At 43.8% G+C, this 27,848-nt stretch overlaps 1 protein-coding gene across 1 annotated transcript in view; it reads left to right on the forward strand.

Annotated features, from left to right (window-relative positions):
• DDX46 (DEAD-box helicase 46) overlaps nt 1-27,848 on the forward strand; it is a 395,525-nt gene that overhangs the window by 63,198 nt on the left and 304,479 nt on the right. The window contains exons 5-6 of the mRNA XM_082254255.1: nt 22,340-22,505; nt 22,799-22,944. Coding sequence (XP_082110381.1) covers nt 22,340-22,505; nt 22,799-22,944 — 312 coding nt within the window. The remainder of the gene's footprint in view (nt 1-22,339; nt 22,506-22,798; nt 22,945-27,848) is intronic.

The following is a 27,848-nucleotide window of genomic DNA, read 5'->3' on the forward strand; positions in this document are numbered from 1 at the left end:
CCATCACATTGGTGACCCACATTTATTTTATTTTCATAGAATTTTTTTTGCAAGGGCTGTATTTCAGTACACCATTTTCCTAAGTTTAGACTTAGTGAACAGCAGCTGCAAATATAATTTTGAAAATTGTATAATTTTTTCCTAGCGCAGGTTTAAATTATATATCTTGTCATTATCTTTTGCTTCCCTGCCCGACCTAAACCCTACCTGTTCTGGCCCGATCATCTGGTGCAAAAGCGGTCCCAATCTGACAGCCAAAATCTTTGCCAATATTTTAACATCTAAGTTCAATAAAGAAATGGGCCTGTAGCTAGCGCAATCTGTCTGGTATTTGTTTGGTTTGGGAATTCGTGTTAAAAGCAGATAAAAAGTCTGGCGGCACCTCATGATGTCTGGACAAGGAGTTTACGGCGTTCGTCAATGGGTCCGTCAGTATGGAGACTAGAGTTTTATAATAAATAGATGTGAACCCGTCAGGTTCAGGACTTTTCCCAGCTTTCACTTTGGAAGTGGTCAGTTTAATCTCGTCAGTCGTGATCGGTTCCTCAAGTGTGGCCATGTCTGCATCCTGTAAGGAGGGCAGACTACTGTTGATTAGGTAGTCTTGGATTACCTGTATTCTGTCTTTCCCCAGATCACCTGGTTTATGTTGATTTGGTAGATTGTACAGTTTGGTATAAAATTTGTGGAAGTGTGCAGCAATAGCTTCCGTGGTTATATCCAAGGAGACATCCTGTTTTTTGATACCGGAAATATGGTTGTTAGAACTCACTTTTTTCAGGGCTCTGGTTAAGTATCTACCTGTTTTGTTGCCCCATTTGTAGTACAGTTTCTTTTGAAAGAAGAGTAGATGTTTGGTTTTAGCTTCTAGGATTAGTTGCAATTTTTTCCTGGTCTCTAATAGTTCCTTGGCCGTGTAAACCGTCAGGGATTGTTTATGCAGAGATTCAAGATTCTATATAGTTCGGGAGAGTTGTTGAACTTTTTTCCTGTTCCCTTTTTTTATGGCTCCCAATCTGATCAATTCACCTCTTATAGTACATTTGTGGACTTTCCAAATCATCAAGGGGTTCATATCAGGAATCACATTTCGTTCAAAATATTCTGTGAGGGTTGTGGTTAAATTCGGGAGCAGCATGGGGTCAGTCAAAAGAGGAGTTTAGGTGCCAGGTTTATTTTTTAGGGGCAGAGGGAGAAATGGCGATTGTCAATGATATGGGAGCGTGATCCGAGATAGAATGGATCCCGATATGGGCTGCCGTAATTGAGAAGTCCCTTAAGCTAACAAAAAGATAATCTATGCCGGAGTAACGCTGATGTGGTGCCGAATCGAGCATGAAGTCCCTGCCCTCCGGATGATAAAAATGCCACATGTCGATCAGATGCAGAGATTGTAGGGAGGTTTTGAGTCTCTTATATGCGATAAATAATGCAGGACTTTTCTGTGGTGGTGTCTACAGTAGGGTTAAGTGGGATATTAAAATCTCCCCCAACTGTAAGGAAGCCCGCTGTGAAGCCCTTCAAGTCGTTTATCATGCATTCGCAGAATGTAATATGTGCCCTGTTGAGGAAGTATGCATTTGCCAGGGTGAATATAGCACCAGCATAGGTCACCTTCAGAAATACATACCTCCCAGCCGGGTCCATCATACAGTCTGTCAATTCAAATGGGGCATCTTTACTCACCAATATCAACACCCCTTTAGATTTGGAGGTGTCGCTAGTGTCGTGATATGCCTAAACAAAGAAATTATTGGTGAGTCTGGGTACGTGGTTCGTTTTTAAAATGTGTCTCCTGTATAGGAAGACCAAATGAGGCTCACCCTTCTTGAGTTCTTGCAGGAAAGTGGAGCGTTTCTCAGGGATATTTAATCCTTTCACATTGTGGGAGATCACTGTAGGGGACTTCCCCAACGCTGAATAAGCCATTGCGGAGACTCATGAAGAAGAGGCGCTGTTTTCTGACCTGTGAATTAGACTACAATAATGGTTATTTGTTTTTTAGAAAAAGAGAGATTAAAGGGCAAGAAGAAGAGTGTGAAGAGTAAGAGAAGGTAGATAGTACAGTAAAGTATTGAAAAATGAAAAGATAAGTCAAGAGCGTGTAAACATTAAGGGAGAAAATTCAAAACACTTTTAGATAGTGACAACTATCACAAAAGTTCAAAATTAGTGTATCCTGTGTCCCACCAAGGGGGACCCAGGATCACTTTGGAGGGGTTAGTGGGAGGTGGTAGCGAGATTTGATACCCTGAATCTCAACAATAACATGGTAATGTTAAATTCAACTGAGTAAACGGTAAAATCATCAAAACAAGACACAGCCTACAAAAGCTATAACTAAAAAAGCATATTGAAAAACGTGGGTGAATTCACCCGGTAAGGGTGATCAAATTCTGAAGCTCATTGACACTATCAAATGCCAGAAAGGCTGATGAAAAAACAGGAATGCCAGGTCACCAGTGTCGCTGTAAGTTATACAATCGACTGTCCAGTCACCCGCAGAGGCGAACGGCCAAAAGTTGGGAAAGGAGGATAGGTAGTTCAAAAAAGGTGTACTATTTCCCCTTCTGTGGAATTAAATCCTAAAAGTTCAAAGACCGACTAGGAAACGGCCAATCCAGACATCTGTGAACGGGCATTATGAACCATAAGCAAAACATGGCCAATGCGTGTGAGAAAAATGCTGGAGGGTGGATTCGGTCTTAGACTCCCCTGCAGAAATGTGACCTCAATGTTAAATTGGAGTTCCACCCAAAAATGGAACTTTCGCTCTTTTGCTTTCTCCCTCCCCCTCCAGTGCAACATTTGGCACCTTTCGGGGGGGGGGGTACCTGTTTTTGAGATGTACCCTTCCCCACTTCCGTGATACAACGCCGAGGTGCTGTCCCTCGGAAGTTCGGCCCCCTCCTCCCTCCCCTGCTGCCGAGCCAATAGGAATGTGCAGCGCGCTTACGGGCAATGGCGACAGCAGCACCCGACAGCCAATGAAAGTGCCGACATCGCTGGACTCCAGGACAGGTAAGTGTCCTAATATTAAAAGTCAGCAGCTACAGTATGTGTAGCTGCTGACTTTCAATTTTTGGAGGGGGAGGCGGAACTCTGCTTTTAAATGTCTGGCTGTCTGATAGGGTAAGTGTTCCATAAGATGTCCTTGCGGTCACTCTTCCTCTGCTGCACTGGAGGAGTTGAATCTTTTGATTCGGAGTGCCTGCTAGAGAGCTACCGCTCCAGCTATGTCTAGGCTTCTTTAATTGTCACTTGTCTGGTGAGGAAAATGGGGACCTCGGGGGGTTCCTGTTGGTAGGTGGAAGCTCGAACTCTTTATACCAGTCTAGTAATTCCAGTTGCCCCAAAAAATCATGGAGGTCTGCTAGCGTGCGCATAATATGATGTTTGCCCGAGCAAGTGACGACGAGAGCAGGAGTGTGCGGTTGTATGGAACAACTTTTTACCCATAGTAGACAAAGTTTGTGCTCTTGACATGCTTCCTTTAATGAGTGCCACATCCCTGGGCATTTGGAACAAATCAAGGACAGTTCCCCTATTGGTGGAACTTTTAAGGCACTTCGAAGAAAATTTTAAATAACAAAAAATAGTATAAAAGATAATTTTATTGAATATACATATATAATATTAAAATTAGGGCAAGCCATAAACAATACATGACAAAAAATAATAAGAACCACAAATCACAAGGGTAAATACCCATCGCGTTTCAAAGTCAATTGTAACTTCTTCAGGGTTAGCCTTGGGTGGTTGTCTGTTGGTAATTAAGTATAGGTATAAACAATTTGTAAATTCATTGCAATACATATAAATGTTACAGCACAAATGCACTTGCATAGTCTGCTTTTTTGTAGGGATTGGGAGCTTGCCAAAGGAAGGAGGAATAAAAACAAACAGTCAGGGTGTTCAAATAGCTGACCGAAGATGTACTGCCAGGACAAATGGGATAAGGTATATAATGATAGTCTCCAGGTGGATCTCTCAGGTGTAAGTGTTTACCAGCAGCAAGCTGGTTGAGGACAGCTGAAACCCAATAATATTGGAGATCCTGCTGGATAGAGATCAAAAAGAAAAAATGAAAAAATAACTAGATTGTGTTCTAGAAATACACAACCATCTGTTAAACCATCTTTTAAACGTATCTATGGATATGTGTTTGTTTTGAAAAAATTAATAAGGTTATACAAAGAAAATGTTAAATATATACAAAGGATATCAAGGGTTATGATCAAACAGACCCTCTTCACCCATAGAAAAAAAGTGGAGAGCCATTTCATACTCTATAAAAAGATTAGAGTTCTGAGGCTGACAAGTATTCATGTATTTGGAAAGCTGCTGGATAGTCTATAAAGGAGATCTATGAATTACCTTAGTGTGGACTCAAGCAGATATGAAAGGCATCCGTGCTTCTGGCAGGCAGCAATGCAAGGGACTGCCAGAGGAGCTCGGTTTTAAAGTACCTTAATTGGGATAAATTGATTGCATCTTGCTTGAAGTGTCTAATGGCCGATCTATCTCAGCTGTTCTCCTGTATGGATTCCCTGGTACACTGGGGCTGGCAGCGGCCCCTCCCGCGCATGCGTAATGCATGATGCGGTGGAGATGCGACCAGCTCCTGCGTTCCACCGGCACGGATTGATTCCGTCAGCTTGGAACGCAGGCGGAAGTACAGTGCGCGTGCGCCAAAGATCTCAGCTGAGATCTAGATGGGGAAGCGTCACCGCATATGTTAGGCATGCCACTAGGTGGCATCTATGTTCGTGCCGGGCTGTCCCAAAGCACTTAACACAGGAAAACCGGAAAAGCAGCACCTAATAAATGGAGACATCAAGTCATTTAAAAAGAGAGAGAAAAAAAAAAGGAAAAACAGAAAAAAACTCATAAAAAGGGCCCTTTGAGAAAACAACCAAAGGGGACCTATATGAGTAGAGAAATATTAAGAATAGTCATTATAAAGATTTTTTGCAAACAATCTTATTGCCGTCTAATTGGACATAGGATTACATTTATAGAGGGCAGTCATCAGTCAGATAAGAACATCCTGAAAATGTGTGTGACAGCATATAGAAAAGGCTGCTATAATACAAACAAATATTACAGACAAGTTGGAATAGATAAATTGGAAAATATACATATGGAAAAAGAAAAATTGCGAAACATTCATTTCTCCATGCCTCCTGATATAAAGCCTTCTAGAAATAGTTTAAACGACACCATTTCGTTTAGGCTAGGCGGTTCGGTCGCTCTTAAGGAATATATCCACCTCCACTCCATTTGCAAAAGGAGCTTGTTCCAGTCTCCGCCTCTGGGGTTGGGGTGGATTCTATCCAAAATAAAAAATTTTATTTTGGGGAATTTTCCAGCATGGACCAAGCTCGTATGACGGCCCAAGGGTAATTCAGGGTCGCACGACCTCATACTCCTAATGTGACGATATGCTCGTTTCCAAAATTCAAGTTTAGTTTTGCCCACATAAAAACACCCACAATCAGAGAAGCAGGTAGATCACTCCGTGAGTGCGGCAGTTTGCAAAGTGTTGGGCGATAAATTTGTTTCCATTGGGGAGAGTAGGATTTTTTTGAATGAGCATGAAACCACAATAATTGCAGTTTCCACAGATGAACGTCCCTTTGTATTTGCAAGGGTCTTTGGTCTTATTTTATATTCACTCTGTACCAGTCTATCTAAGAGCTGGGACTTTTTTGAAAGTGAATTGAGGGTATTCCGGGACGTATTGTCCCAGAATAGGGTCTAGGGCTAAAATATGCCAGTATTTAGTGACAATTTTCCTTAGAGCTGGATGTTGTTCAGAATACTTAGTAATTAATCTTAAGGTGTTGTCCTCTTTTTTTCGAATTTTAGGAGACAATAGGTTTTGTCTGTCACTGGCATAAGCTTTTTTATAGGCCTTTTTGAGAGTAGTCTTTGCGTACCCTATCAACAAGAGTCTATCCCGTAGTTCGTTTGCCGCTTTATGGAACGTTTCAACAGCTGTGCAATTTCGTCTGATTAGTAGGTATTGGCCAAAAGGAATAGAGCGTATAAGAGTCTGAGGGTGGAGGCGTGGAGGATGGCGTTACCCCGCAGTGGGCTTACGATAAAGACCACTGCAGAAAGCACCATCCTTGGCTCTAAAAACCTCCACATCCAAAAAGGTGATGCGGTCACGATCGAAATTCATAGTAAAGGTTAAATTTCATTTTTGTTCATTCTCTCTAAGCAGTTTTGCAAGAGATTAGGTGGACCTTCCCAAAGTAAAAATACGTCATCTATATAACGAGACCACATCTTGGTGTGGTCCGTATATATAGAAAAGTCCTCATCAGATAGAAAATATTGCTCTCACTCCCCCAGGTACAGGTTGGCGTAGGATGGGGAACAAGTGCCCATTGCTACTCCCTGCACCTGGAGGTAGTGGGAGCCATGAAAAGTGAATACATTATGGTAAAGAATGTATTGCAAAACAGACAAGATGAATTCACCATAGGCATCATAGTTCTCTGCGTGTGATATCTTTCCCTATTCAAACCTTCTACACCTCACCAAGACAAAGGCTCAATTTCTCAACCTTTGCCTACATCTACTATCACGAACACTTCCAATACAACTTCCACTCACCTACCACCAACTCTCCCTTCCACTATTGACCTTCAGGATCCAACTTTTTTAGAATTGCTCCACCAGAGCACTCTCAAACTCACTCCCACGACATAACCAACACTTTTTCTTCCACACAATTCACCTCTCCAATCCCATCCAACACTGCTGGATCTATTCAATCTGATTTTTTGATCATCAATCTATCGAACCACATACTTTCTAAGGTTGAAACGAAATCCTTTCAAAAGGCCTCAGCTTCTGTCCAAATACCAAGTTGGATAACTTTGAATTTTTAAAGGATCTTCATCTATTCGCCCGAAAACTTAATTTTAAAGCTCTTTCACAAAGAGGGCGTGTGTGATACACCTAACATACAAATAGACCCTATCCTCGATACATTAATATCATTATTGGAAGAGAATGATGACCTGATCGATCGCATTGATTTACCATCTTTATTAGCCGGCATTGACACTGACAAACCTTCCCCCACAATTCAGCCATCATATTTAAAGAAAAAAATCAGACAAATTCCCCAAAATACAAACGTTACCATTTTTGTCAAACTAGTTTCCAAAGAATTGGACAAACTCAACATCTATCCATCTTCTATGCCCAATATCACCCCCGAACAAAGACCAGCAATCAACAAACTAGCTGCAAACCCATCGACTGTGATAAAACAGGCTGACAAGGGCGGAAACCTCGTCATTATGGACAATACCTTTTTATGTTGAAATGTGCCCAAAAATCGTAAAAAAACAGAACTGGTATAGACGAATTACTGCTGATATTGTTGCGAAATATCAGCAGGACTTCTATAAACTTGTAGACTCAGCCTATCTAAACGGTACCATTCCCAAACACACCTGGGAATATATCCGAACAGGCTTCCCAATTACACCAACGTTTTATGCACTTCCAAAAGTCCATAAAGACTCCACCAATCCACCCGGTCGACCTATCATATCAGGTCGCAGGTCAATTTCCGATCATGCCAGCAAGTTAGTGGATACTTGCCTTTGTCACTGGTTTACCTTCTCATATACGCGACACCATTCATTTTCTACAAAAAATTGAAAATAAAATTATTCCTGAAGGTTGGTTGCTGGTCACAATTGATGTAGAGGCCTTGTACAGCTCGATTCCACATGATCAAGGAGTCGCAGCTGTGCAACACACTATATTACACGCAGAGAACTATGATGCCTATGGTGAATTCATCTTGTCTGTTTTGCAATACATTCTTTCCCATAATGTATTCACTTCTCATGGCTCCCACTACCTCCAGGTGCAGGGAGTAGCGATGGGCACTTGTTGTGCCCCATCCTACGTGAACCTGTACCTGGGGGAGTGGGAGCAATATTTTCTATCTGATGAGGCCTTTTCTATATACGGACCACATCAAGATGTGGTCTCGTTATATAGATGACATATTTTTACTTTGGGAAGGTCCACCTGATCTCTTGCAAAACTGCTTAGAGAGAATGAACAAAAATGAATTTAATTTAACCTTTACTATGAATTTCGATCGTGACCGCATCACCTTTTTGGATGTGGAGGTTTTTAGAGCCGAGAATGGTGCTTTCTGCAGTGGTCTTTATCGTAAGCCCACTGCGGGTAACACCATCCTCCACGCCTCCAGCTTCCACCCTCCGACTCTTATACGCTCTATCCCTTTTTGGCCAATACCTACGAATCAGACGAAATTGCACAGATGTTGAAACGTTCCATAAAGCGGAAAACGAACTTTGGGATAGACTCTCTTGTTGAGAGGGTACTCAAAGATTACTCTCCAAAAAGGCCTATAAATAAGCTTATGCCAGTGACAGACAAAAACTATTGTCTCCTAAAATTCGAAAAGAGGACAACACCTTAAGATTAGTTACTGAGTATTCCGAACAACATCCAGCTCTAAGGAAAATTATCACTAAATACTGGCATATTTTAGCCCTAGACCCTATTCTGGGACAATAGGTCCCGGAATACCCTCAATTCAATTTCAAAAAAAGTCCCAGCTCTTTAAGATAGACTGGTACAGAGTGAATATAAAATAAACAAGACCAAAGACCCTTGCAAATACAAAGGGACGTGGAAACTGCATTTATTGTGGTTTCATGCTCATTCAAAAAAATCCTACTCTCCCCAATGGACACAAATTCATCGCCCAACACTTTGCCAACTGCCGCACTCATGGAGTGATCTACCTGTTCCTCTGTGATTGTGGGTGTTTTTATGTGGGCAAAACTAAACTTGAATTTTGGAAACTAGCATATCGTCACATTAAGAGTATGAGGTCGTGCGACCCTGAATTACCCTTGGGCCGTCAAACGAGCTTGGTCCATGCTGGAAAATTCCCCAAAATTAAATTTCTTATTTTGGATAGAATCCTCCCCAACCCCAGAAGCAGAGACTGGAACAAGCTCCTTTTGCAAATGGAGTGGAGGTGGGATATATTCCTTGAGAGACCGAACCGCCTGGCCTAAACAAAATGGTGTTGTTTAAACCATTTCTAGAAGGCTTTTTATGAGGAGGCATGGAGAAATGAATTGGATTTCCCAATTGTTCTTCTTTTTCCATATGTATATTTTTCCTATTTATCTATTCCAACTTGTCTGTAATATTTGTTTGTATTATAGCAGCCTTTTCTATATGCTGTCACACACAATTTTTCAGGATGTTCTTATCTGACTGATGACTGCCCTCCTATAAATGTAATCCTATGTCCATTGAGACGGTAATAAGATTGTTTGCAAAAAATCTTTATAATGACTATTCTTAATATTTCTCTACTCCTATAGGTCCCCTTTGGTTGTTTTCTCAAAAGGCCCTTTTTATGAGTTTTTTTTTTCTGTTTTTCCTTTTTTTTCCTCTTTTTAAATGACTCAATGATGTCTCCATTTAATAGGTGCTGTTTTCCTGTGTTAAGTGCTTTGGGACAGCCCGGCACCGACATAGGCGCCACCTAGTGGCATGCCTAACATACGCGACGACGCTTCCCCATCTAGATCTCAGCTGAGATATTTGGTGCACGTGCACTGTACTTCCGCCTGCGTTCAACGCTGACGGAATCAATCTGTGCCGGTGGGCCGCAGGAGCTGGTCGCATCTCCACCGCGTCATGCATTACAATGCATGCGCGGGAGGGGCCGCTACCAGCTTCAGTGTACCAGGGAATCCATACAGGAGAACAGCTGAGATAGATCGGCCATTAGACACTTCAAGCAAGAGGCGATCAATTTATCCCAATTAAGGTACTTTAAAACCGAGCTCCTCTGGCAGTCACTTGCATTGCTGCCTGCCAGAAGCACGGTTGCCTTTCATATCTGCTTGAGTCCACACTAAGGTAATTCATAGATCTCCTTTGTAGACTATCCAGCAGCTTTCCAAATACTTGAATACTTGTCAGCCTCAGAACTCTAATCTTTTTATAGAGTGTGAAGTGGCTCTCCACTTTTTTTTATTTGGGTGAAGAGGGGTTGTTTGATCATAACCCTTGATATCCTTTGTATATATTTTACATTTTCTTTGTATAACCTTATTTATTTATTCAAAACAAACACATCCATAATGATAAGTTTAACAGATAGTTGTGTATTTCTAAAACACAATCTATATAGTTTTTTCATTTTTTCTTTTTGATCTCTATCCAGCAGGATCTCCAATATTATTGGGTTTCAGCTGTCCTCAACCAGCTTGCTGCTGGTAAACACTTACACCCGAGAGAGCCTGGCGACTATCATTATATACCTTATCCCATTTGTCCTGGCAGTACATCTTCGGTCAGCTATTTGAACACCATGACTGTTAGTTTTTACTCCTCCAAGAAGGGGTTTGTTTTGATCCTGTAGCAGGGTAGTAGTTTTTGCCTCCGTCCCTATACGTCTAGAAGGGGGATTTTTGATGCCTCAAGTCAAAGGGTAAGGGTGGGACTTTTACGGGCAAGTAAGTTTATACACAATTGGTAAAAAGGTAGTCAAAAATTTATTAGTACAATCTTAAATACAATTATTGGTACATATATCCAGTGCATGGGTGTTTGGGTTATAGACCCAAATTGTGTTAGAAAAGAGGTGAAAGGTTTGGAGAGTATCCGTGACATGGGTGGAAAGGGTGACTTTTTTATTTTTGGACGTTGTTCTCTGTTTTTTCCAGGCTCATTGCTTGGAAAAAATATGTTCACAGAGATCCAACTGTAGGTCCAACGCGTTTCGGCTACTGGGTAGCCTTTTTCAAGGATTATCACCAATTCTGTGAAAATAGTGATAAGTATTATTAGATCTTTTTTACTTGAAGTATAGTATTTTATTTAGTATTTTTTATTAGTATATACATACTTTCTTTCTCTGTCTGTTTCTGTGAGCTTCCCTTTGCCTGAACGGATTTGCAGCAGGAACCACTATGGTGCAGTCTGAGGGATATATACATATCTACGTTTATATATTGTTAGGTGGGTTTGTATAAGTTTGAAAGTAAGTATCTAACGACTTACTGTATGGTTGTCTTCCAGTTTTGGTTCTTTGGGGTTTATTGGGTGTAGGAGGTAGTATCCTATTCTTGTGGTGAATAATCTGGGGATACATATATATAATGTTTAATGATTGTGCTGGGTGACAGAGTAGGTTTTCGTTAATTCTTGGGGTGAGGTACTTACAGTGAAAGTAACTGTTCGCTTTTAAGTATTGATTTTTGAAGGTTTTTTCTTTTTCCTTTGAGGTAGGGTATTTAGGTTTTTTCTGAAAAAAATATTCCAGATCCTTAGTTAGAAATATTTGTGCAATCTATACATATGCATACATACATGTATGCATGCATACATGTGTACCCATATATATGCCTGCATATACACACATACATACACACATACTGGTATGGACGCTGGTTATATACACTTACTCTTATATGGTAGGTATAAGGTAAAGGAAACCTTTGTCCTCCCGCACAATCATTAGTTGGTATATATTCAGTCTTATTTTGGTAGACTTCCTGTTAGTAAAATAAATAGAGTCTTGTGAGCTAGTAAGTGCCAGTTTATTTATTGGGTGACTTGTGGTATTTACAATGGATGATAAACCATCCGTTGAAAACTTACTGTTTGGGTGGTTGTTTCCTCGTGCTGCCGTTCAGTCTCTCCAGTCCCTTCAGTGTGAAGGAGTGGTAGAGAGACGCTGGTTCCCCGGCCTTATAAAGCCTGTCGCTCAGGCGCCGTAGGTCCCGCACGTACTCGGCTTATTACGTAATAGGCGCGATCCGGGTTACTGCGCATGCACCCGAGGGTGCGCGCGCATCCCGTGGTCCGTCTTTACGTATTGGCCACCGACACGGAGAGGAGGAACCAAGATCTCCAGAAGGGGGGTTCTTGTAGAGGGAGATGGTATGTCCCAATGTTCCATCTTAACCCCTGGTTGTCCAGGGGCTTACCGTGCCGGGTGCGATTTGCTCAGGCGAGCGGGAGGCTCAAAATAGTGACAGAGGATAATCACATAGTAAAAGAAAACATACTTACTTTCAAACTTATACAAACCCACCTAACAATATATAACGTAGATATGTATATATCCCTCAGACTGCACCATAGTGGTTCCTGCTGCGAATCCGTTCAGGCAAAGGGAAGCTCACAGAAACAGACAGAGAAAGAAAGTATGTATATACTAATAAAAAATACTAAATAAAATACTATACTTCAAGTAAAAAAGATCTAATAATACTTATCACTATTTTCACAGAATTGGTGATAATCCTTGAAAAAGGCTACCCAGTAGCCGAAACGCGTTGGACCTACAGTTGGATCTCTGTAAACATATTTTTTCCAAGAAATGAGCCTGGAAAAAACAGAGAACAACGTCCAAAAATAAAAGTCACCCTTTCCACCCATGTCACGGATACTCTCCAAACCTTTCACCTCTTTTCTAACACAATTTGGGTCTATAACCCAAACACCCATGCACTGGATATATGTACCAATAATTGTATTTAAGATTGTACTAATAAATTTTTGACTACCTTTTTACCAATTGTGTATAAACTTACTTGCCCGTAAAAGTCCCACCCTTACCCTTTGACTTGAGGCATCAAAAATCCCCCTTCTAGTTTTTACTCCTCCTTCCTTTGGCAAGCTCCCAATCCCTACAAAAAAGCAGACTATGTAAGTGCATTTGTGCTGTAACATTTATATGTATATTCTTAGTATTGATGTATTGCAATGAATTTACAAATTGTTTATACCTATACTTAATTACCAACAGACAACCACCTAAGGCTACCCCTGAAGAAGTTGTTACAATTGACTTTGAAACGTGTTGGGTATTTACCCTTGTGATTTGTGGTTCTTCTCTGCTTATTTTTTGTCATTTGTTTATGGCTTGCCCAATTTTAATTTTAATATTATATAGGTATATTCAATAAAATTATCTTTTTATACTTTTTTTTGTTTATATACATTTTTCTTCGAAGTGCCTTAAAAGTCCCACCAATAGGGAAGCTGTCCTTGATTTGTTCCTTTTACCCATAGCAGGGGTGCCAGGAACCGGGTGACAGGCTTTGGGCTGTGTGTCTCGCAGGAGCCTCGTTACACTGCGGCCATCTTCCCTGCACGCCAAGCCACGCCCCCATGTTATATTTTTCATTATACATATTGATACTCCTATAGGATTCACTGTTTTTATTGTCTGCAATGTGACATGTTCCCTTTTAACAATTGTTAAATTATTTTGATTTTACTTACCTTCTTCCTTCCTTCCTGCCTATAAAGCCCCACCTCCTTTGGGGGGGGGGGTTCCCTTTTTATATTTCACTATATTGGGATGTGGCACATGGTCCAATGAACACCTAGACACTCAGTTCTCTATCGTTTTTGGTATGGAAGTGGTTAAGCTGGGCAGGGGTTTTTTGACTGTCAGGGCGGTAAGAATGTGGAACTCTCTTCCACAATTGGTGGTGTCAGTGGGGAGTGTTGATATTTTTAAAGACTCTTTTTTTAAGGTGTGATCCCGCTGTGTTCCTCAGTGTGAGTGCCACATCCCAAAAGAATTGGAACCAATTTTTTGAATGCCCTAGGGGTGGGACTTTATAGGTCACTCAAGATAGCACAAGACTTATAGCCAAAAAATACAAAATGTTATTAATACATATTAGAAAATGTGAACAACATATCAAAAGAGGTGCAAACAAATGCACAATAAAATGGCAAAACTCTTGAATGAAATATGCAAGTGCACTCAACCAACTACTCCAGATTGAATCCGACGTTTTGAGGTAATGAACCTCTTCCTCAGGGATTGAGCTGGAGAATTGTTAATTCTGTGGATATTGAGAGAAGCATATATGTCACATAGAAAAGCCAGAGAATATAACTTTTTTTCAAACATGTTCTAATCATGCAAGATACAGTCATAATACCGTTGTAAATAAAAAGAACTTACATGGTTGGTGTAACATATAGACATATATGGTAGTTTTGCCGCTGGATAAAAACAGGGAGATTGTAGAGCACCCACAGAGACCAATGGTTTTTGCAGATAAAATCTATATGCATGTAAAGCAATATAGTGCTGGAAGGTGGAGCAGGAGGGGTTGTGCGCCCTGAGACAGATGTCCCAACTGGAGTCCAAAATGTGCTTAGCCGGTCGGGCAGAGGCCAGACACATCCGACTGCAAAGAAATGTATGATAGATGTATGTTATCACTTGACTGTTCTATTACACAGGTTCAGTAAAGACTTACAGGACAAGTGAATGGATGGGAGATGGGATCCAATGCGTGTATTATAATTACTTATTGAAAGGCAAAACAGAATTATATGTTGCTTATTGGAAAACACAATAAAATTGTATATTGTTTGTAAACATCCCAAAGAAAGGAGGGGGTACAGTCAAAAAAGGTATATATACCGGGGCGTACATATGCATCAAACAGGGATCTCCTTGGGATCGTCCAAAGTTGAGTCCTGACAGGTACATACATTTTTGTTTGGCCAAAAAGACAAAAAAAAAGGGAGTATATGGACACGCCTTGGATCCAGTTTGAGCACCAAAAACTAAAAATCAATGGTGGTCAGTGGATTGCCCCAACTTGGGTAAAAGAGTAGAAAAGGTAAGCCAAATGATGGTCTCATATTGCACAAACCTTAAGGTAGTGTCTGATCCGAGCAGCCTTCTCCCAGCAGTGGATGTCACAAATGACCCACGCTGGGAGTCGTATTTAACTATGGGGGATGTGGCAGGTGAGAGCAATCAGTTTGATTGCCCTCTACCCGCCGCCAGCTATGGGCTCCCTGGGCGGCGCTCGCCGGGCCCGCCCCCTGCATCCACGGATGCGCACAGGAAGTGCGTCATCACTAGGGGTGGGGACGTAGTCGGAACACCGCCCACCGGCACGGAAAGTGACGCCGCCACTGCGTGATGACGCAGATGGCGGCGTCCACCGGAAGTGAAGTGGACGCGGATGAGGTGTCAGCAAGGGACAACCTAATCTCCAGGAATTGTCAGGGCCATATAGGAAGGTCCCGATCCCCGTGCCGGGTTGGGCACATAGCCCCGGGGCTGTTGGAATAAACAGAACAGAGGGAAAAAATCAAAAGAAAGTATCTTTCTTGAGGCTGCATATGTATGTGAAAACAATACATGCAGACTATAACAAAGAAGAGGCCATAGATAATATGATAATACTTTTGTTTTGGCAAACCATGAAGAAAAAATACTCTGTGGGTGATATATGTCCCCGTTCTTTTACATGTAGTAAGCGACACAGATAATTCATCTGTCTCCAGGGCGCACAACCCCTCCTGCTCCACCTTCCAGCACTATATTGCTTTACATGCATATAGATTTTATCTGCAAAAACCATTGGTCTCTGTGGGTGCTCTACAATCTCCCTGTTTTTATCCAGCGGCAAAACTACCATATATGTCTATATGTTACACCAACCATGTAAGTTATCTTTATTTACAACGGTATTATGACTGTATCTTGCATGATTAGAACATGTTTGAAAAAAAGTTATATTCTCTGGCTTTTCTATGTGACATATATGCTTCTCTCAATATCCACAGAATTAACAATTCTCCAGCTCAATCCCTGAGGAAGAGGTTCATTACCTCGAAACGTCAGATTCAATCTCGAGTAGTTGGTTGAGGGCTTTTGCATATTTCATTCAAGAGTTTTGCCATTTTATTGTGCATTTGTTTGCACCTCTTTTGATATGTTGTTCACATTTTCTTATATGTATTAATAAAATTTCGTATTTTTTGGCTACAAGTCTTGTGCTATCTTGAGTGACCTATAAAGTCCCACCCCTAGGGGATTCAAAAAATTGGTTCCAATCCTAAAGAACACAACATGCAGGGATACTGGAAATGATTGACACTGACACACACCTACACAGATTGAACTGGATGGGCTATTGGCTTTTTATTCAACCCTAACTAATATGTAACTGTTATTCATTTGACAGGAACTGGCTAAATTTGATTAAATAGGGACATAAGAACTTTTGACTGAATTAATTTGAATATTAATGTTTGTGTGTGTATATAAAATATTTCTCTGTCGCTCATTGACAGACGCAGGACTCATATCTTGATATCTGTAGGGTTATACTGCCCCCTACAGGAGTAGGACACTAGGCAGAAAAAAAGTTCTGGCTACGCCTATGGGCAGTCCCAGGGGGTATACCCTCTCACTTCCTGCTATAGGATGTCAGTTTTTTCTGCCTAGTCAGGAGTAAGGACTTAAGTTCCTTGCTGGGATCTCTAGTCCTGGCAAGCTTTTTTAGATATTCTTTTTTTTTTAGCTAGTTTTTTTCTCCGGATTTTTCCTGTGAGATCTACAAGCAATTATACCGGATCTGGGTGACGGGCTGGATGTTGAGATCCAGTGGTCACCCCAGCCAGCCTACGAGCGCGCGCAGGCCCTAGCTCCGTGCTGGGTGGGCCGCGACATAGTCCCACTGGACGGGGACTGGCCCGCGAGTTAAATGTCTCGCCAGGTCGCATACGACCGGTCTGCGACCGAGTCGCAGCGTTCCCAATGGCCGACATCCCCCCCCCACTGCGGCGGCGAGGGGTTTCTGTCAGGAGTTGGCGCCCGCCTGTTCCGGTATGGTGAGTAAATGTTCCCCCTTTTCCTCACGTCGGGCTCTGGGGTGGACGCGGGCCCCTCCTTTGGACAGTTGGACCCCCAATTTTCCGGGTTCCCCTCTGTTTCACTGTGCATCCCCCACCTATGGTGCCCCCTTTCTCCCCTCCTGGGGGTCTCGGTCGCTACTGGGGTTATGTAGGGAGGCTGGATCTGCATGCAGGCCGCTGAGGGGGTGGGGGGTCCCGCCGGTGCGGACGGCTGTTGTGCAGGGAAGGTTCCTACCTGACTCCCCAGGGCCCATCTGCCGGTCGATCATCAGGAGGGGGGTGCCCCTTTACCGCCGCTGCCGCCATTTTCTTGTAGCCTCCTTGTGCTTCACATGTTGGCCATCTTGGTACACCCAGCTCATTTTTTACCTCAGAGCTGGGCTTCTGTGGGAGTTCCTGGAGGTGTGTGAGGGGGTGGCGCCCCTCCCTAGACTCGGGCACATCACTCTGCAGGCCTTCCTTTTGTGAGGACAAGCGCTGCAGAGTCATCCTGGGACTTCTGGTGCATCTTCCTGTGGGTGGTGAGCCTTTGGGGGTCTTTTTCTCCCTCTCTGCGGGTTTCTAGGCACGCTGCCTGGCCACTGGGGGGGGGGGCGCTGTAGCGCTGGGAGACTTTTTTATATTAAAAGAAAAAAAAGTAATTTTTTTCTTTTTTGTCAAATTTTGCTAACGGGTTCCTTTGGTATCCCATGGACCCTGCTGATCATGTGTCTCCACCTGAACCCCCTTGTGGTGGATGCAGGGCCCTCCGGTTGCCAGCTCACTATTGATGCACTTTCGGTGGTCCTGGAGTAATTTGTGTCCCGGGTGGGGGTGGCCTTTCAGGGGCGCGGTGCTAAACAATGACCTCTGCTTACCCCTGCCTCGTCTGCTGCCTCAGATTCTGAATCTGAACCGGTCTCGGCTGACGCGGGTCTCCCCTCTGGGGCTGCTGTCTTGCGCCCCGTCTCCTCTGATAGGGAGGATGACCTTTCTGCCTCCGCTGTCGCGCAATATGAGGCGTTGGTGGACGCGCTGATTGTGTCTGTCCGGGATACCCTAAAGCTGGAGGACGCGGCTGCGACTGTTAGGCAGGTTGCCGTTGGCACTCGCAAGCCCTCCAGGGTGACAAAGGTTTTTTCCTTGTCCCGCATGCCTAACGCGGATGGCTGAGGCGCTATCCATTTGAGGAGTCGGACGGTGCCGCTTACTGTCCTTTGGGTTGTCCGTGTCTTGCACTATGTTCTCCCTGGCATGGTCTGCCTTCAGACCAGTGTTTACCATTGCCCTGGTTTCGCAAACATTAACGGAATGGGCCAGGTTCCTACGCCGTGACCTGGAGGGGAGAAACCTCCCCCCTGCCATGTCGGAGTTACTGGACATGATGGTGCAGGGGATGCAAGGGCCACGCCCAGACGAAGTCTATTGAGACGAAACGTTGGCGACTCCAGACGCAACGTCCACACGCCCCCTGCAAAATAGCCGGCCTTCATTATCCTTTGCTACTTGGGATTGTTCGCGGGACGCCGCATCTCCATCCCTGGTTCTAGTGATTTGACAAGCCTATTTTATTCATGAGATAATGTGAGTAATATTTTTTAATAAAGTGGAATATTATTTTTAAACGGGATTACGCTATGGGCTTCGCTTTCTTTTATTCCCACATATTCATTTATGCTGGAGAAAAATATTAAGGAGCACGAACCCTACACTGATCTGCTACATGCTTCTTGAGAGGTGGTCTACTTGCATCGATTAAACATTCTTTTAACATCAGATCTTCAGCGGTCTTGATTAATAGCTGGGAGAGGCTGACTCATTAAGTTGAGCAGCCAAGGAAATCTGGTAAGCTGCTTATTATATTCCACCACCGAGGTGTTCCCTTCCTTCACATACCCTGGGTGTTACGGGTTGAATCACTTCTTGCAATATTGTGCACGTGGACTTATGATTTTATTTTATATCATTTATATTGGGACTCATTCATTTGGACACTCTTTTCTTCGTTATACACATTATTGTGATTAGTAGTTTTTTCCATTCATTTGGACACTTTTTATTAATTTTGTGATCATCAATATTCTTAGCGCTACACTTTTATGTTTTCATTGTTAATTTGAGTCACTGTTGGTTGATTTTGTGTTTGCTGCTGACATATATTTATCAATTATCTATCATATTTAGCGCGGAAATTTTTCTATCTTTTATATAATTTGTTTGCGACGCCACACTGGATACTGCTCCAATGCTGGGGCATTTGTCATTTCGGCAGTGCGGCAGTGGTCCTCCGGCGCATGCTGTGGCTGTAGTGCTGGTCGGCGGATCAGGCTTCTAAGAAAGCCTTGACTGGTCCCCCTTTTTAGGGTGATCACCTGTTTGGTGTTACCCTGGATGATATTATCAAAGGTCTCGCTGGGGGCAAGAGCACCTTTCTCACAGGCTACCAAGGGTAAGGACCCTCGTCTCAGACGGGGACCCTCCATTTCAGCTCCCGAGCTGTTTTTTCGTTCCTCGGGAGAGGTCGACAAGGCGAAGCCCTTCCGGGCCCTCTCGGGGGGTTCCAAGTGATCCTGGTTTGGTTTTTTCGTTCCTCTGGAGAGGTCGACAAGGCGAAGCCCTTCAGGGCCCTCTCGGGGGGTTCCAAGTGACCCTGGTTTGGTACCGGGAAATCAAGTTACTCCAGCCCTGGAGACGAGTCCGCTTCGGCATGAGGGTGCGCCCCCACCCATGTCAGGGGTGGGGGGGACGTCTTGCCGGCTCTCAGATCCGTGGCTCTCCAGGATTCAAGACTAATGGGTCACGAGGTCATGCGGTCGGGGTACAAGATCTTGTTTCAACCGGTGAGGTTATTCCCTTCCTTTGCGAGGCTGTCCCCGAATTGCCTACGGGCTCTGTTGGGGGCTGTACAGGACTGGATACAACTAGAGAACGTTTTTCTGGGTTTTTACTCCCATCTGTGTTCACGGTGCCCAGAAATGGTGGCCTCCCTGCATTGGGGGACTTTTTGGCCTCCTTTGACATCAAATGTGCCTACCTTCACATTCCCCTTTGCGCAGCTCACCGTTTTCTGCGCTTTGCAGTGGGTGAGGACCATTATCCGTTTGTGGCGTTACCCTTTGGTCTCGCCTCTGCTCCCCGGTTCTTCTAGGTTTTGGCTCCGGTTCTGGCGCTGTTGCGGCAACAGGGGATATCGGTCCTGGGCTACCTGGATGACCTCCTCCTCCGTGCGGAGTCTCCGCAGGTTCTGATGGCGAATTTGGAGATCACCATGACCTCTCTGGAAGAGTTTGGGTGGCTTGTGTGCCTGCTGACCAGAGTTGTATAAAGTACTCGAAACCCATACTTGAGTAAAAGTACAAGTGCTCGATCAAAAAGTGACTTAAGTGGAAGTGCTCGATCAAAAAGTGACTTGAGTAGAAGCACTAAAGTATTGAACATTTTTTGTACTTAAGTATTGCAAGTAGTTTTTTTAAAAATTTTGCTACTCAAGTACTGAAAGTAAAAGTACCAGTAGTTTTGGAAAAAAAATTGCTACTCAAGTACTGAAAGTAAAAGTACAAGTATTGTGTTATGTAGTTATTAAAGAAAGAAGTCAAAAGTTTGAACATCATATTGTCTTTTATTATTTCAAATGCAGCTTTTATTTATGCATACAGTAGCATTTATTTTCGTATGCGCTGATAATACACATGTTTTGAGCTTCATGAAACCTGCCATCTACTGTTCTGGCGGTGGTAATTTTTATAATAGTAACGAGGAACTATGCAGCACAAAAAAAAATATCGGAGTACAAGTATTGAAATCATCGGAAAAATGTAGTGAAGTAAAGGTGGAAGTAGGAGAAAAAAAATTCTACTCTAGGAAAGTACAGATACCGCCTTTCGGTACTTAAGTACAGTAGTGAAGTAGTTCTACTTGGTTACTATACATCTCTGCTGCTGACGTCGTCCCTGGTCCCCTCCAGGAGCCGGGATTATCTGGGCCTGGCTTTGGCCGAGTCCTTGGCCAAGGTGTTTCTCCCTCCCTGCGGAAAAACTCCAGAAAATCCAAAGAGCGACTTGGCTGTTGCTGTCCACCAAATGATCGTCCCTTCGGACCTGCTGGAGCATTCTGGGACTGATGGTGGTGTCTTTTGAGGCGGTTCCTTTTGCTCAGTTTCATACGAGGACCCTCCAAAAGGAGATCTTCTCACATGGTACAGGAATCCCGATTCTCTGGACAATCAGATCCGGCTGAGTGAGCGGACCAGGGGGTCCCTGCTATGGTGGCTTCGGTCTCCGTTGCTCAGTCGAGGGAAATCCTTTCTTCCGATCTATTGGACTATTGTCACACGGATGCCAGTCTATCCGGGTGGGGAGGGGTTCTCGGCAGGTTATCTGGTCCCTGGAAGCATCCAGGTTGCCGATAATGTATTGGAACTGAGAGCGATCAGACTTTGACTGGTTCACTGGACCAAGCATCTTCGGGGCTGTCCAGTGCAGGTTCAGTCGGACAATGCCACAGCCGTGGCTTGTGTCACTCACCGAGGAGGCACCAAGAGTGTACTTGCGGCCTTGGAAGTGGCTGGCATCCTCGTTTGGCGGAACACTTGTTCCAGCTCTCTCCGCTGTTCACATTCCAGGCGTGGAAAATTGGCAGGCGGATTTTTTCTCAGCCGACAGTCCTTCGATCAAGCGGGATGGTCTCTTCGTCCGGACGTGTTTCACCAGTTGTGCCTTTGTTGGGGCACCCTAGATGTGGATCTATTGGTGTCCCGACTCAACAGGAGGGTGTAGAGGTTTGTAGCCCGCTCTCGAGATCCTCTGACAGATGCGCTGGTGGCCTGTGGGGGCAGTATCAGCTGCTGTATGCCTTTCCTCCTCTCAAGTTGTGGCCTGAGGCTTCTTCACAGGATAGAGGTGGAAGGAATTCCAATCATTCTTGTGGCCCCGGACTGGCCTCGTCACGCCTGGTACGTCGACTTGGTCAGGCTGGTCGCAGACGCTCATTGGAGGCTTCCTCTCAGGGAGGATCTGCTGTCTCAGGGGCCGATCTTCCGTCCTGCTTTATGGTCGCTGTCTTGATGGCTAGACTGTTGAGAGCCAGGTGCTGAAGGACAGGGAATTGTCTGCTTCAGTTATGCCTACCCTGGTTACAGTGCGGAAAGCGACTTCTAGAATGCTTTCATCGCGCATGGAAGTCTTATATTGCGTGGTGTGAGTACCACGGGGTCTGCCCATAGGCATAGCCAGAACATTTTTTTTCTGCCTAGTGTCCTACTCCTGTAGAGGGCAGTATAACCCTACGGATATCAAGATATGAGCCCTGCGTCTCAATGAGCTTAAGAGAAAAGGATTTTACGGTAAGTCAAAAATCCAGTTATGTGAGTGTGTGTTTGGCTGTATAACCTAGAAAACTAACTACTTGGAATCACACTGCACTAAATAGTTTCCTGGTTGTTGCCATGCCCACATAGTCAGACGTACTTACCAATTCCAGGTTGTGGGGCCTAGATTAACTTGAGAAATGCATTCACATTTGGATAATCAACTGAGGAAGGAGAAATACTACCAACTACTGTAGTATTGGATGGTGATTTGTAGAGCACTTTTTAGCATTCCCTTTTTTTTTTTTTTTTTTTCTGCTTCAGAATTTTGACCAGAACAAACTTGAGGAAGAGATGAGAAAACGCAAAGAGAGAGTTGAGAAATGGCGAGAAGAACAGCGCAAGAGAGTTGAGGAGACCATTGGAGAGTTAAAAAGAGAAGTTGAAGAGCTGAAGCAAGGGAAAAAGTGGAGTTTAGAGGATGATGATGGTGAGTTTTGCTACCAACTTTGTACTGCAATGTTGTTAAAGTGCAAGTATTTGGACTGCTTCACATCAGAATACTGAAAATTGTAGCCCAAATAGCCTTGTGGTTTTCAAAGTGTAGTTTGAGAGAATCCAAGGTGTCCATAAGAGTGTGCTTGAACTGCTGCATATAGAAGTTTAGATATGGATTGAACCATTGAATAAAATGGTACAGTTTTTATGTTGTGTGATTCATCATTGTGCTAAACTGTCCGGGTGGGAAGGAATCCTTATGTCATTTTTGTTTCAATGCTGCAGATGATGAAGACGAGCCAGCTGAAGGAGAGAAAGAAGGGCAAGAAGAGGAAAACGAGGAAGTAGATACTTTGGATGCCTACATGGAGGAAGTCAAAGAAGAAGTCAAAAAGTTTAACATGGGCAGTGTCAAAGGTGGAAGTGAAAAGGTTAGGAATGTTTATAGCTTTTTTTTTTTTTTATTTCCAGTCTGTACTAATTTTTTGCAGTTTTTAAAATTGCTTTAAAAAGTCAGCAATGTACAAATCCGCTAACAGGCAGTTTTTTTTAACAGAAGACTTTATCCTACAGAATGACCTGGACAAAATTACAGAGTGGGCAACGACATGGCAAATGAGGTTTAACGTGGAGAAGTGTAAGGTTTTGCACTTGGGGGACTAAAAACATAAAAACACAATACACGTTAGGAGGGGAACCCTTGGGGGAATCAAAAATGGAGAAGGATCTGGGAGTCTTGGTTGATGATAGATTAGGCAACAGCATGCAATGTCAAGCGGCAGCTGCCAAAGCCAGCAGAATATTAGCATGCATAAAGAAAGGGATGTATTCCAGAGATAAGACTATAATCCTTCCACTTTATAAAACTCTGGTCCGACCGCATCTGGAGTATTCTGTCCAGTTCTGGTCGCCAGTCCTCAGGAGGGATGTGTTGGAGCTGGAGAGAGTCCAGAGAAGGGCAACTAAACTAATTAGGGGATTGGAGGACCTTGACAATGAAGAGCATCTACAATCGCTTGATTTATTCTCCCTGGAGAAGAGACGTCTGAGGGGGGACATGATAGCAATTTATAAATATCTTAATGGGGATCCCAGCTTAGAAAAAAAGCTGTTCATTCGAAGGGATTGCATGAGGACTCGAGGGCATACAATGCGATTAGAGGAGAAGCGTTTTAACCACAGGCAACGTGGGGGGTTCTTTACTGTTAGGGCTACAAGATTGTGGAATTCTCTACCACAAGAGGTGGTTTCTGCGGGTAGTATGGTGGCTTTCAAAAGACTCTTAGACTTACATCTCAAGGATCAGAACATTCAGGGGTATGTGAGATGAGTACAGCCACACACACCTACACAGGTTGAACTGGATGGACTATTGTCTTTATTCAACCTCACCTACTATGTAACTATATGTAAGAAGAGACCCTAGAGGTCTGTTCTGTCATACATGTCCCTCTTGCCTGTGAGTGAGTATTGTGATTTGAGCCGCACATGCGCAGCTCAGACCACATTTACGGCCCACTCTGCATGCTGCAGGGATGTGACTTTCACCTGTGTGTGGGAGTGACGTTGCATCAGGCATCCTTGAGATCCTTGAGATGTATGTCCAAGAGTCTTTTGAAAGTGGCCATACTTCCCGCAGAAACTATCTCTTGTGGTAGAGAATTCCACAATCTTGTAGCCCTAACAGTAAAGAACCCCCTGCGTTGCCTGAGGTTAAAACGCTGGCATTGTATGTCCCCGCGTCCACATGCAATCCTTGCGTCTGTTTTTTTTTTTTTTTTTTCTATGCGGAGATCATGTCCCCTCTCAGGCGTCTCTTCAGGGAGACTGGCTACCAGAACTGGTAAAGTGGTAGGATTATAGTTTCTATCTCTGGAATACATTCCCTTCGTTATGCATGCTAATATTCTGCTGGCTTTAGCAGCTGCAGCCTGACATGGCATGCTATTGCCTAGTCTATCCTCTACTAAGACTCCCAGATCTTTCTCCATTTTTCATTCCCCCAAAGGTCCCCCCCCCCCCTAAAGTGTATTGTGCTTTTATGTTTTTAGTCCCCAAGTGCAAAACCTTACACTTCTCCACATTAAACCTCATTTTCCATGTAGTTGCCCACTCTGTTTTGTTCAGGTGATTCTGTAAGATATCTGCCTCATGTTGTGAAGTTATTGCCTTCCCAATTTTGTGTCATCTGCAAAAACCGATATCGAGCTAATGAATCCTCAATGCTGTTTATGAATAAATTGAACAAGGTTGGTCCCAGGACTGAGCCGTGGGGGACCCCACTTACCACCCCAGACCCCACTTACTACCCTTTGGACACGCCCTTTTAACCACTTCCGTATCCAAGACCAAACTTGTCGTCGATGCCTGCAGACCTTATTTTATAAATTAAGCGCTTTTGGGGAACTGTATCAAATGCCTTGGCAAAATCCAGGTACACCACATCCACTGGTCTCCCCCTATCTAGCTCACAGCCTCGTAGAATGTTAACAGATTGGTTTGACAAGAATGCCCATTTGTAAACCCGTGCTGATTACTGCTAATGATGTTGTCTTTAGCAAACTCTACGATATAGTGCCTTATCATCCCCTCCAGAAGTTTACATACTATCGATGTCAGGCTGACTGGCCTATAATTTCCCGGGACATGCCTCTGCCCTTATTTTGAATATCGGTATCACGTTAGCTTTCCTCCAATCACCTGGTACATTTCCTGTCATACTGTCAGCAAAGATCAGGAACAGTGGTCTAGATATAGTTTTATTAAGTTCTTTGAGTACTCTCGGATGTACGCCATCTGCGCCTGGTGATTTTTATTTGTATTAATTTTATCCAGCCTTTCCCTGATTTCACCCTCTGTTAGCCATAGTTTCAAGTCCTGTGAAGTATTGCTAACAATACAGTCATGGTCAGTGTACCCCTCCTTTTCCTGTGTAAAGACTGAGGAGAAAAAAAGCATTAAGCACGGTTGCCTTTTCAGTGTCCTCTGTAACCATCCTCCCCTAATCGTTAATTATGTGTGCAACATGCTCTGCCCTAGTTTTTTGCTGTTGATATATTTACAGAATTTCTTAGGGTTCTTTTTACTATCCTCCGCTATTTGTCTCTCGAAGTTGATTTTAGCCATTTTGATTTCTTATTTACATGTCTTATTTGCTTCCTTGTATTGCTGGAAAGCTGATACTGTGCCCTCTGATTTATATTTCTTAAAGGCCATTTTTTTTCCCCTAAAATTACGGTTTAGCCAGCCAGGTTTGGCTTTGTCTTTTCTACATTTATTTCTCATAGGCATGCACTGCGAGATACATTTATTTAATATGTTCCTAAAGCATTCCCATTTTTTTCTCCGTTGTCAGTGTTCCTAGGGTTTGGTCCCAGTTTACCTTTTCCATCATTAAGCACAATTTGGGAAAGTTTGCCCTTCTGAAGTTTAGGGTTCTTATGTTCCCCTCTTCCCTTGTTATATTGTTATTTACGCTAAATGTGATCATCCTGTGATCACTAGAGCCCAGGTTGTCCTGGACTCCTACCTCCGAGATTAGGTCTTGATCATTAGTGACTAATAGATCCAACACTGCATTTTCTCTAGTTGGAGAATCCACCAACTGAGACATGTAGTTGTCTGTAAGGTTTCCATGAAGAGATGGGCCTTATGTGAGTGTGTAGTCCCCTCCTCCCAGTCAATGTCGGGTTAATTGAAGTCCCCTAATATGACTGATCCCAGCTTTGCCACTTTAGCCAACAGTGATATACGGTAAATTCCAGCTCTACCTCCTCCCTTTGGTTTAGTGGCCTATAACAAACCCCCACAATTACTTTTCCCTTTACTTCTTCCCAATGGAGTTCTACCCACACTGATTCTAACTCCGTACTCATCCCTTCCATAATGTCACTCCTCTCTACCACCCTTACATTATTCTTGACATAGAGACATACCCCTCCCCCTCTTTTTCCTACCCTGTCCTTCCGATACACAGAATACCCTTGGATATTGGCCAGCCAGTCAGGTGAGGGGTCGAACCAAGTTTGTTATTCCTACAAGGTCTATGTCCTCATGTACTAACATTTCCAACTCATCCATTTTATTAGCTAGGCTCCTGGCATTTGCATATATCCCTCCTAGTTTTGTGGAAGTTGATAGTGAATGGTGCTTATTTTTATTCCTGTTTGGTCGGTCGTTTGCCTGCACAGACCCCCCAATTGACGTTACGGATCGGTCGCTGCTGACCCTAATACCTTCTGTCCTTTTCTCCCTCCTGACTCTACTTCTGAGCCCTCCCTCCCCATCTCCTAGTTTAAAAGCCCCTCCAACTTGGTGGCTATCTTTCTCCCCAAAAGAGCTGTACCGTCCCCACTAAGGTGCAGCCCATCCTTACTAAAGAGGCGGTAGCCGACTGAGAAGTCAGCCCAGTTCTCCGGAAACCCAAACCCTTCCTTCCTACACCAGTTCCTCAGCCACTTGTTAAGTTCCCTAATCTCCTTCTGCCTGTCTTATGTGGCTCGAGTTACCGGCAGTATTTCAGAGAAAACCACCTTGGAGGTCCTATTCCTCAATCTATTCCATAAGTCCTTGAAATCGTTCTTTAGGATCCTCCACCTTCCTCTTGGTAGTTGGTGCCTACATGCACCATGACTGCTGGGTCCTCCCCAGCCCCGCCCAATAATCTACCCGATCCGCGATGTGCTGAACTCGAGCGCCCGGTAAACAACATACTGTTCGGCTACCACGATCATTTTGACAGATTGTCCTCTCTGTCCTCTTGATAATTGAGTCCCCCACTACCACAACCTGTCTAACCTTTCCTGAGTCACTGCCCCCCTCCTTCCTGGAGCCGCCGCTCCCCTGGCACCTGGGGGAGGGTGCCTGCTCCAGCACTGCCACCCCTGAGCTGATATCCCCATCAACATGCAACTTGGCAAATTTGTTAGAGTGTACCAACTCGGGACTGGCCTCCCTGGCGCTCTTCCCTCTACCCTTCCGAATGGTCCCCCAACTGCCTACCTCTGATGCCTGCGACTCCTCTACTCCTCCCACCTCCTATGCTGGCCTCTGCCAGCACCTGATGGGTAATGTCCAAGCTCCTTTCCAGGTTGTTGATGCTACGTAGTGTTGCCACTTTGTTTTCTGGATCCAGGATCTGGGCTTCCAGAGAAACAAGTCACTCACATCTTGCACAGCAGTAATCGCCCTAGATTGGTTCATCAGGGAACGCGCACATGCAGCAAGAGTGGCATCCCCAATCCTGTCGGACATTATTGCCCTCTACTTTATGGGTATAATTAGTAACGACCTGCTATTCCTTACCTACACTACCTCTATCTCCCCTGGTACTAAC

The sequence above is a fragment of the Pelophylax lessonae genome (genome assembly GCF_965119305.1).
Source record: "Pelophylax lessonae genome assembly, chromosome: 4".
In the NCBI taxonomy this organism is placed as follows: Eukaryota; Metazoa; Chordata; class Amphibia; order Anura; family Ranidae; genus Pelophylax; species Pelophylax lessonae.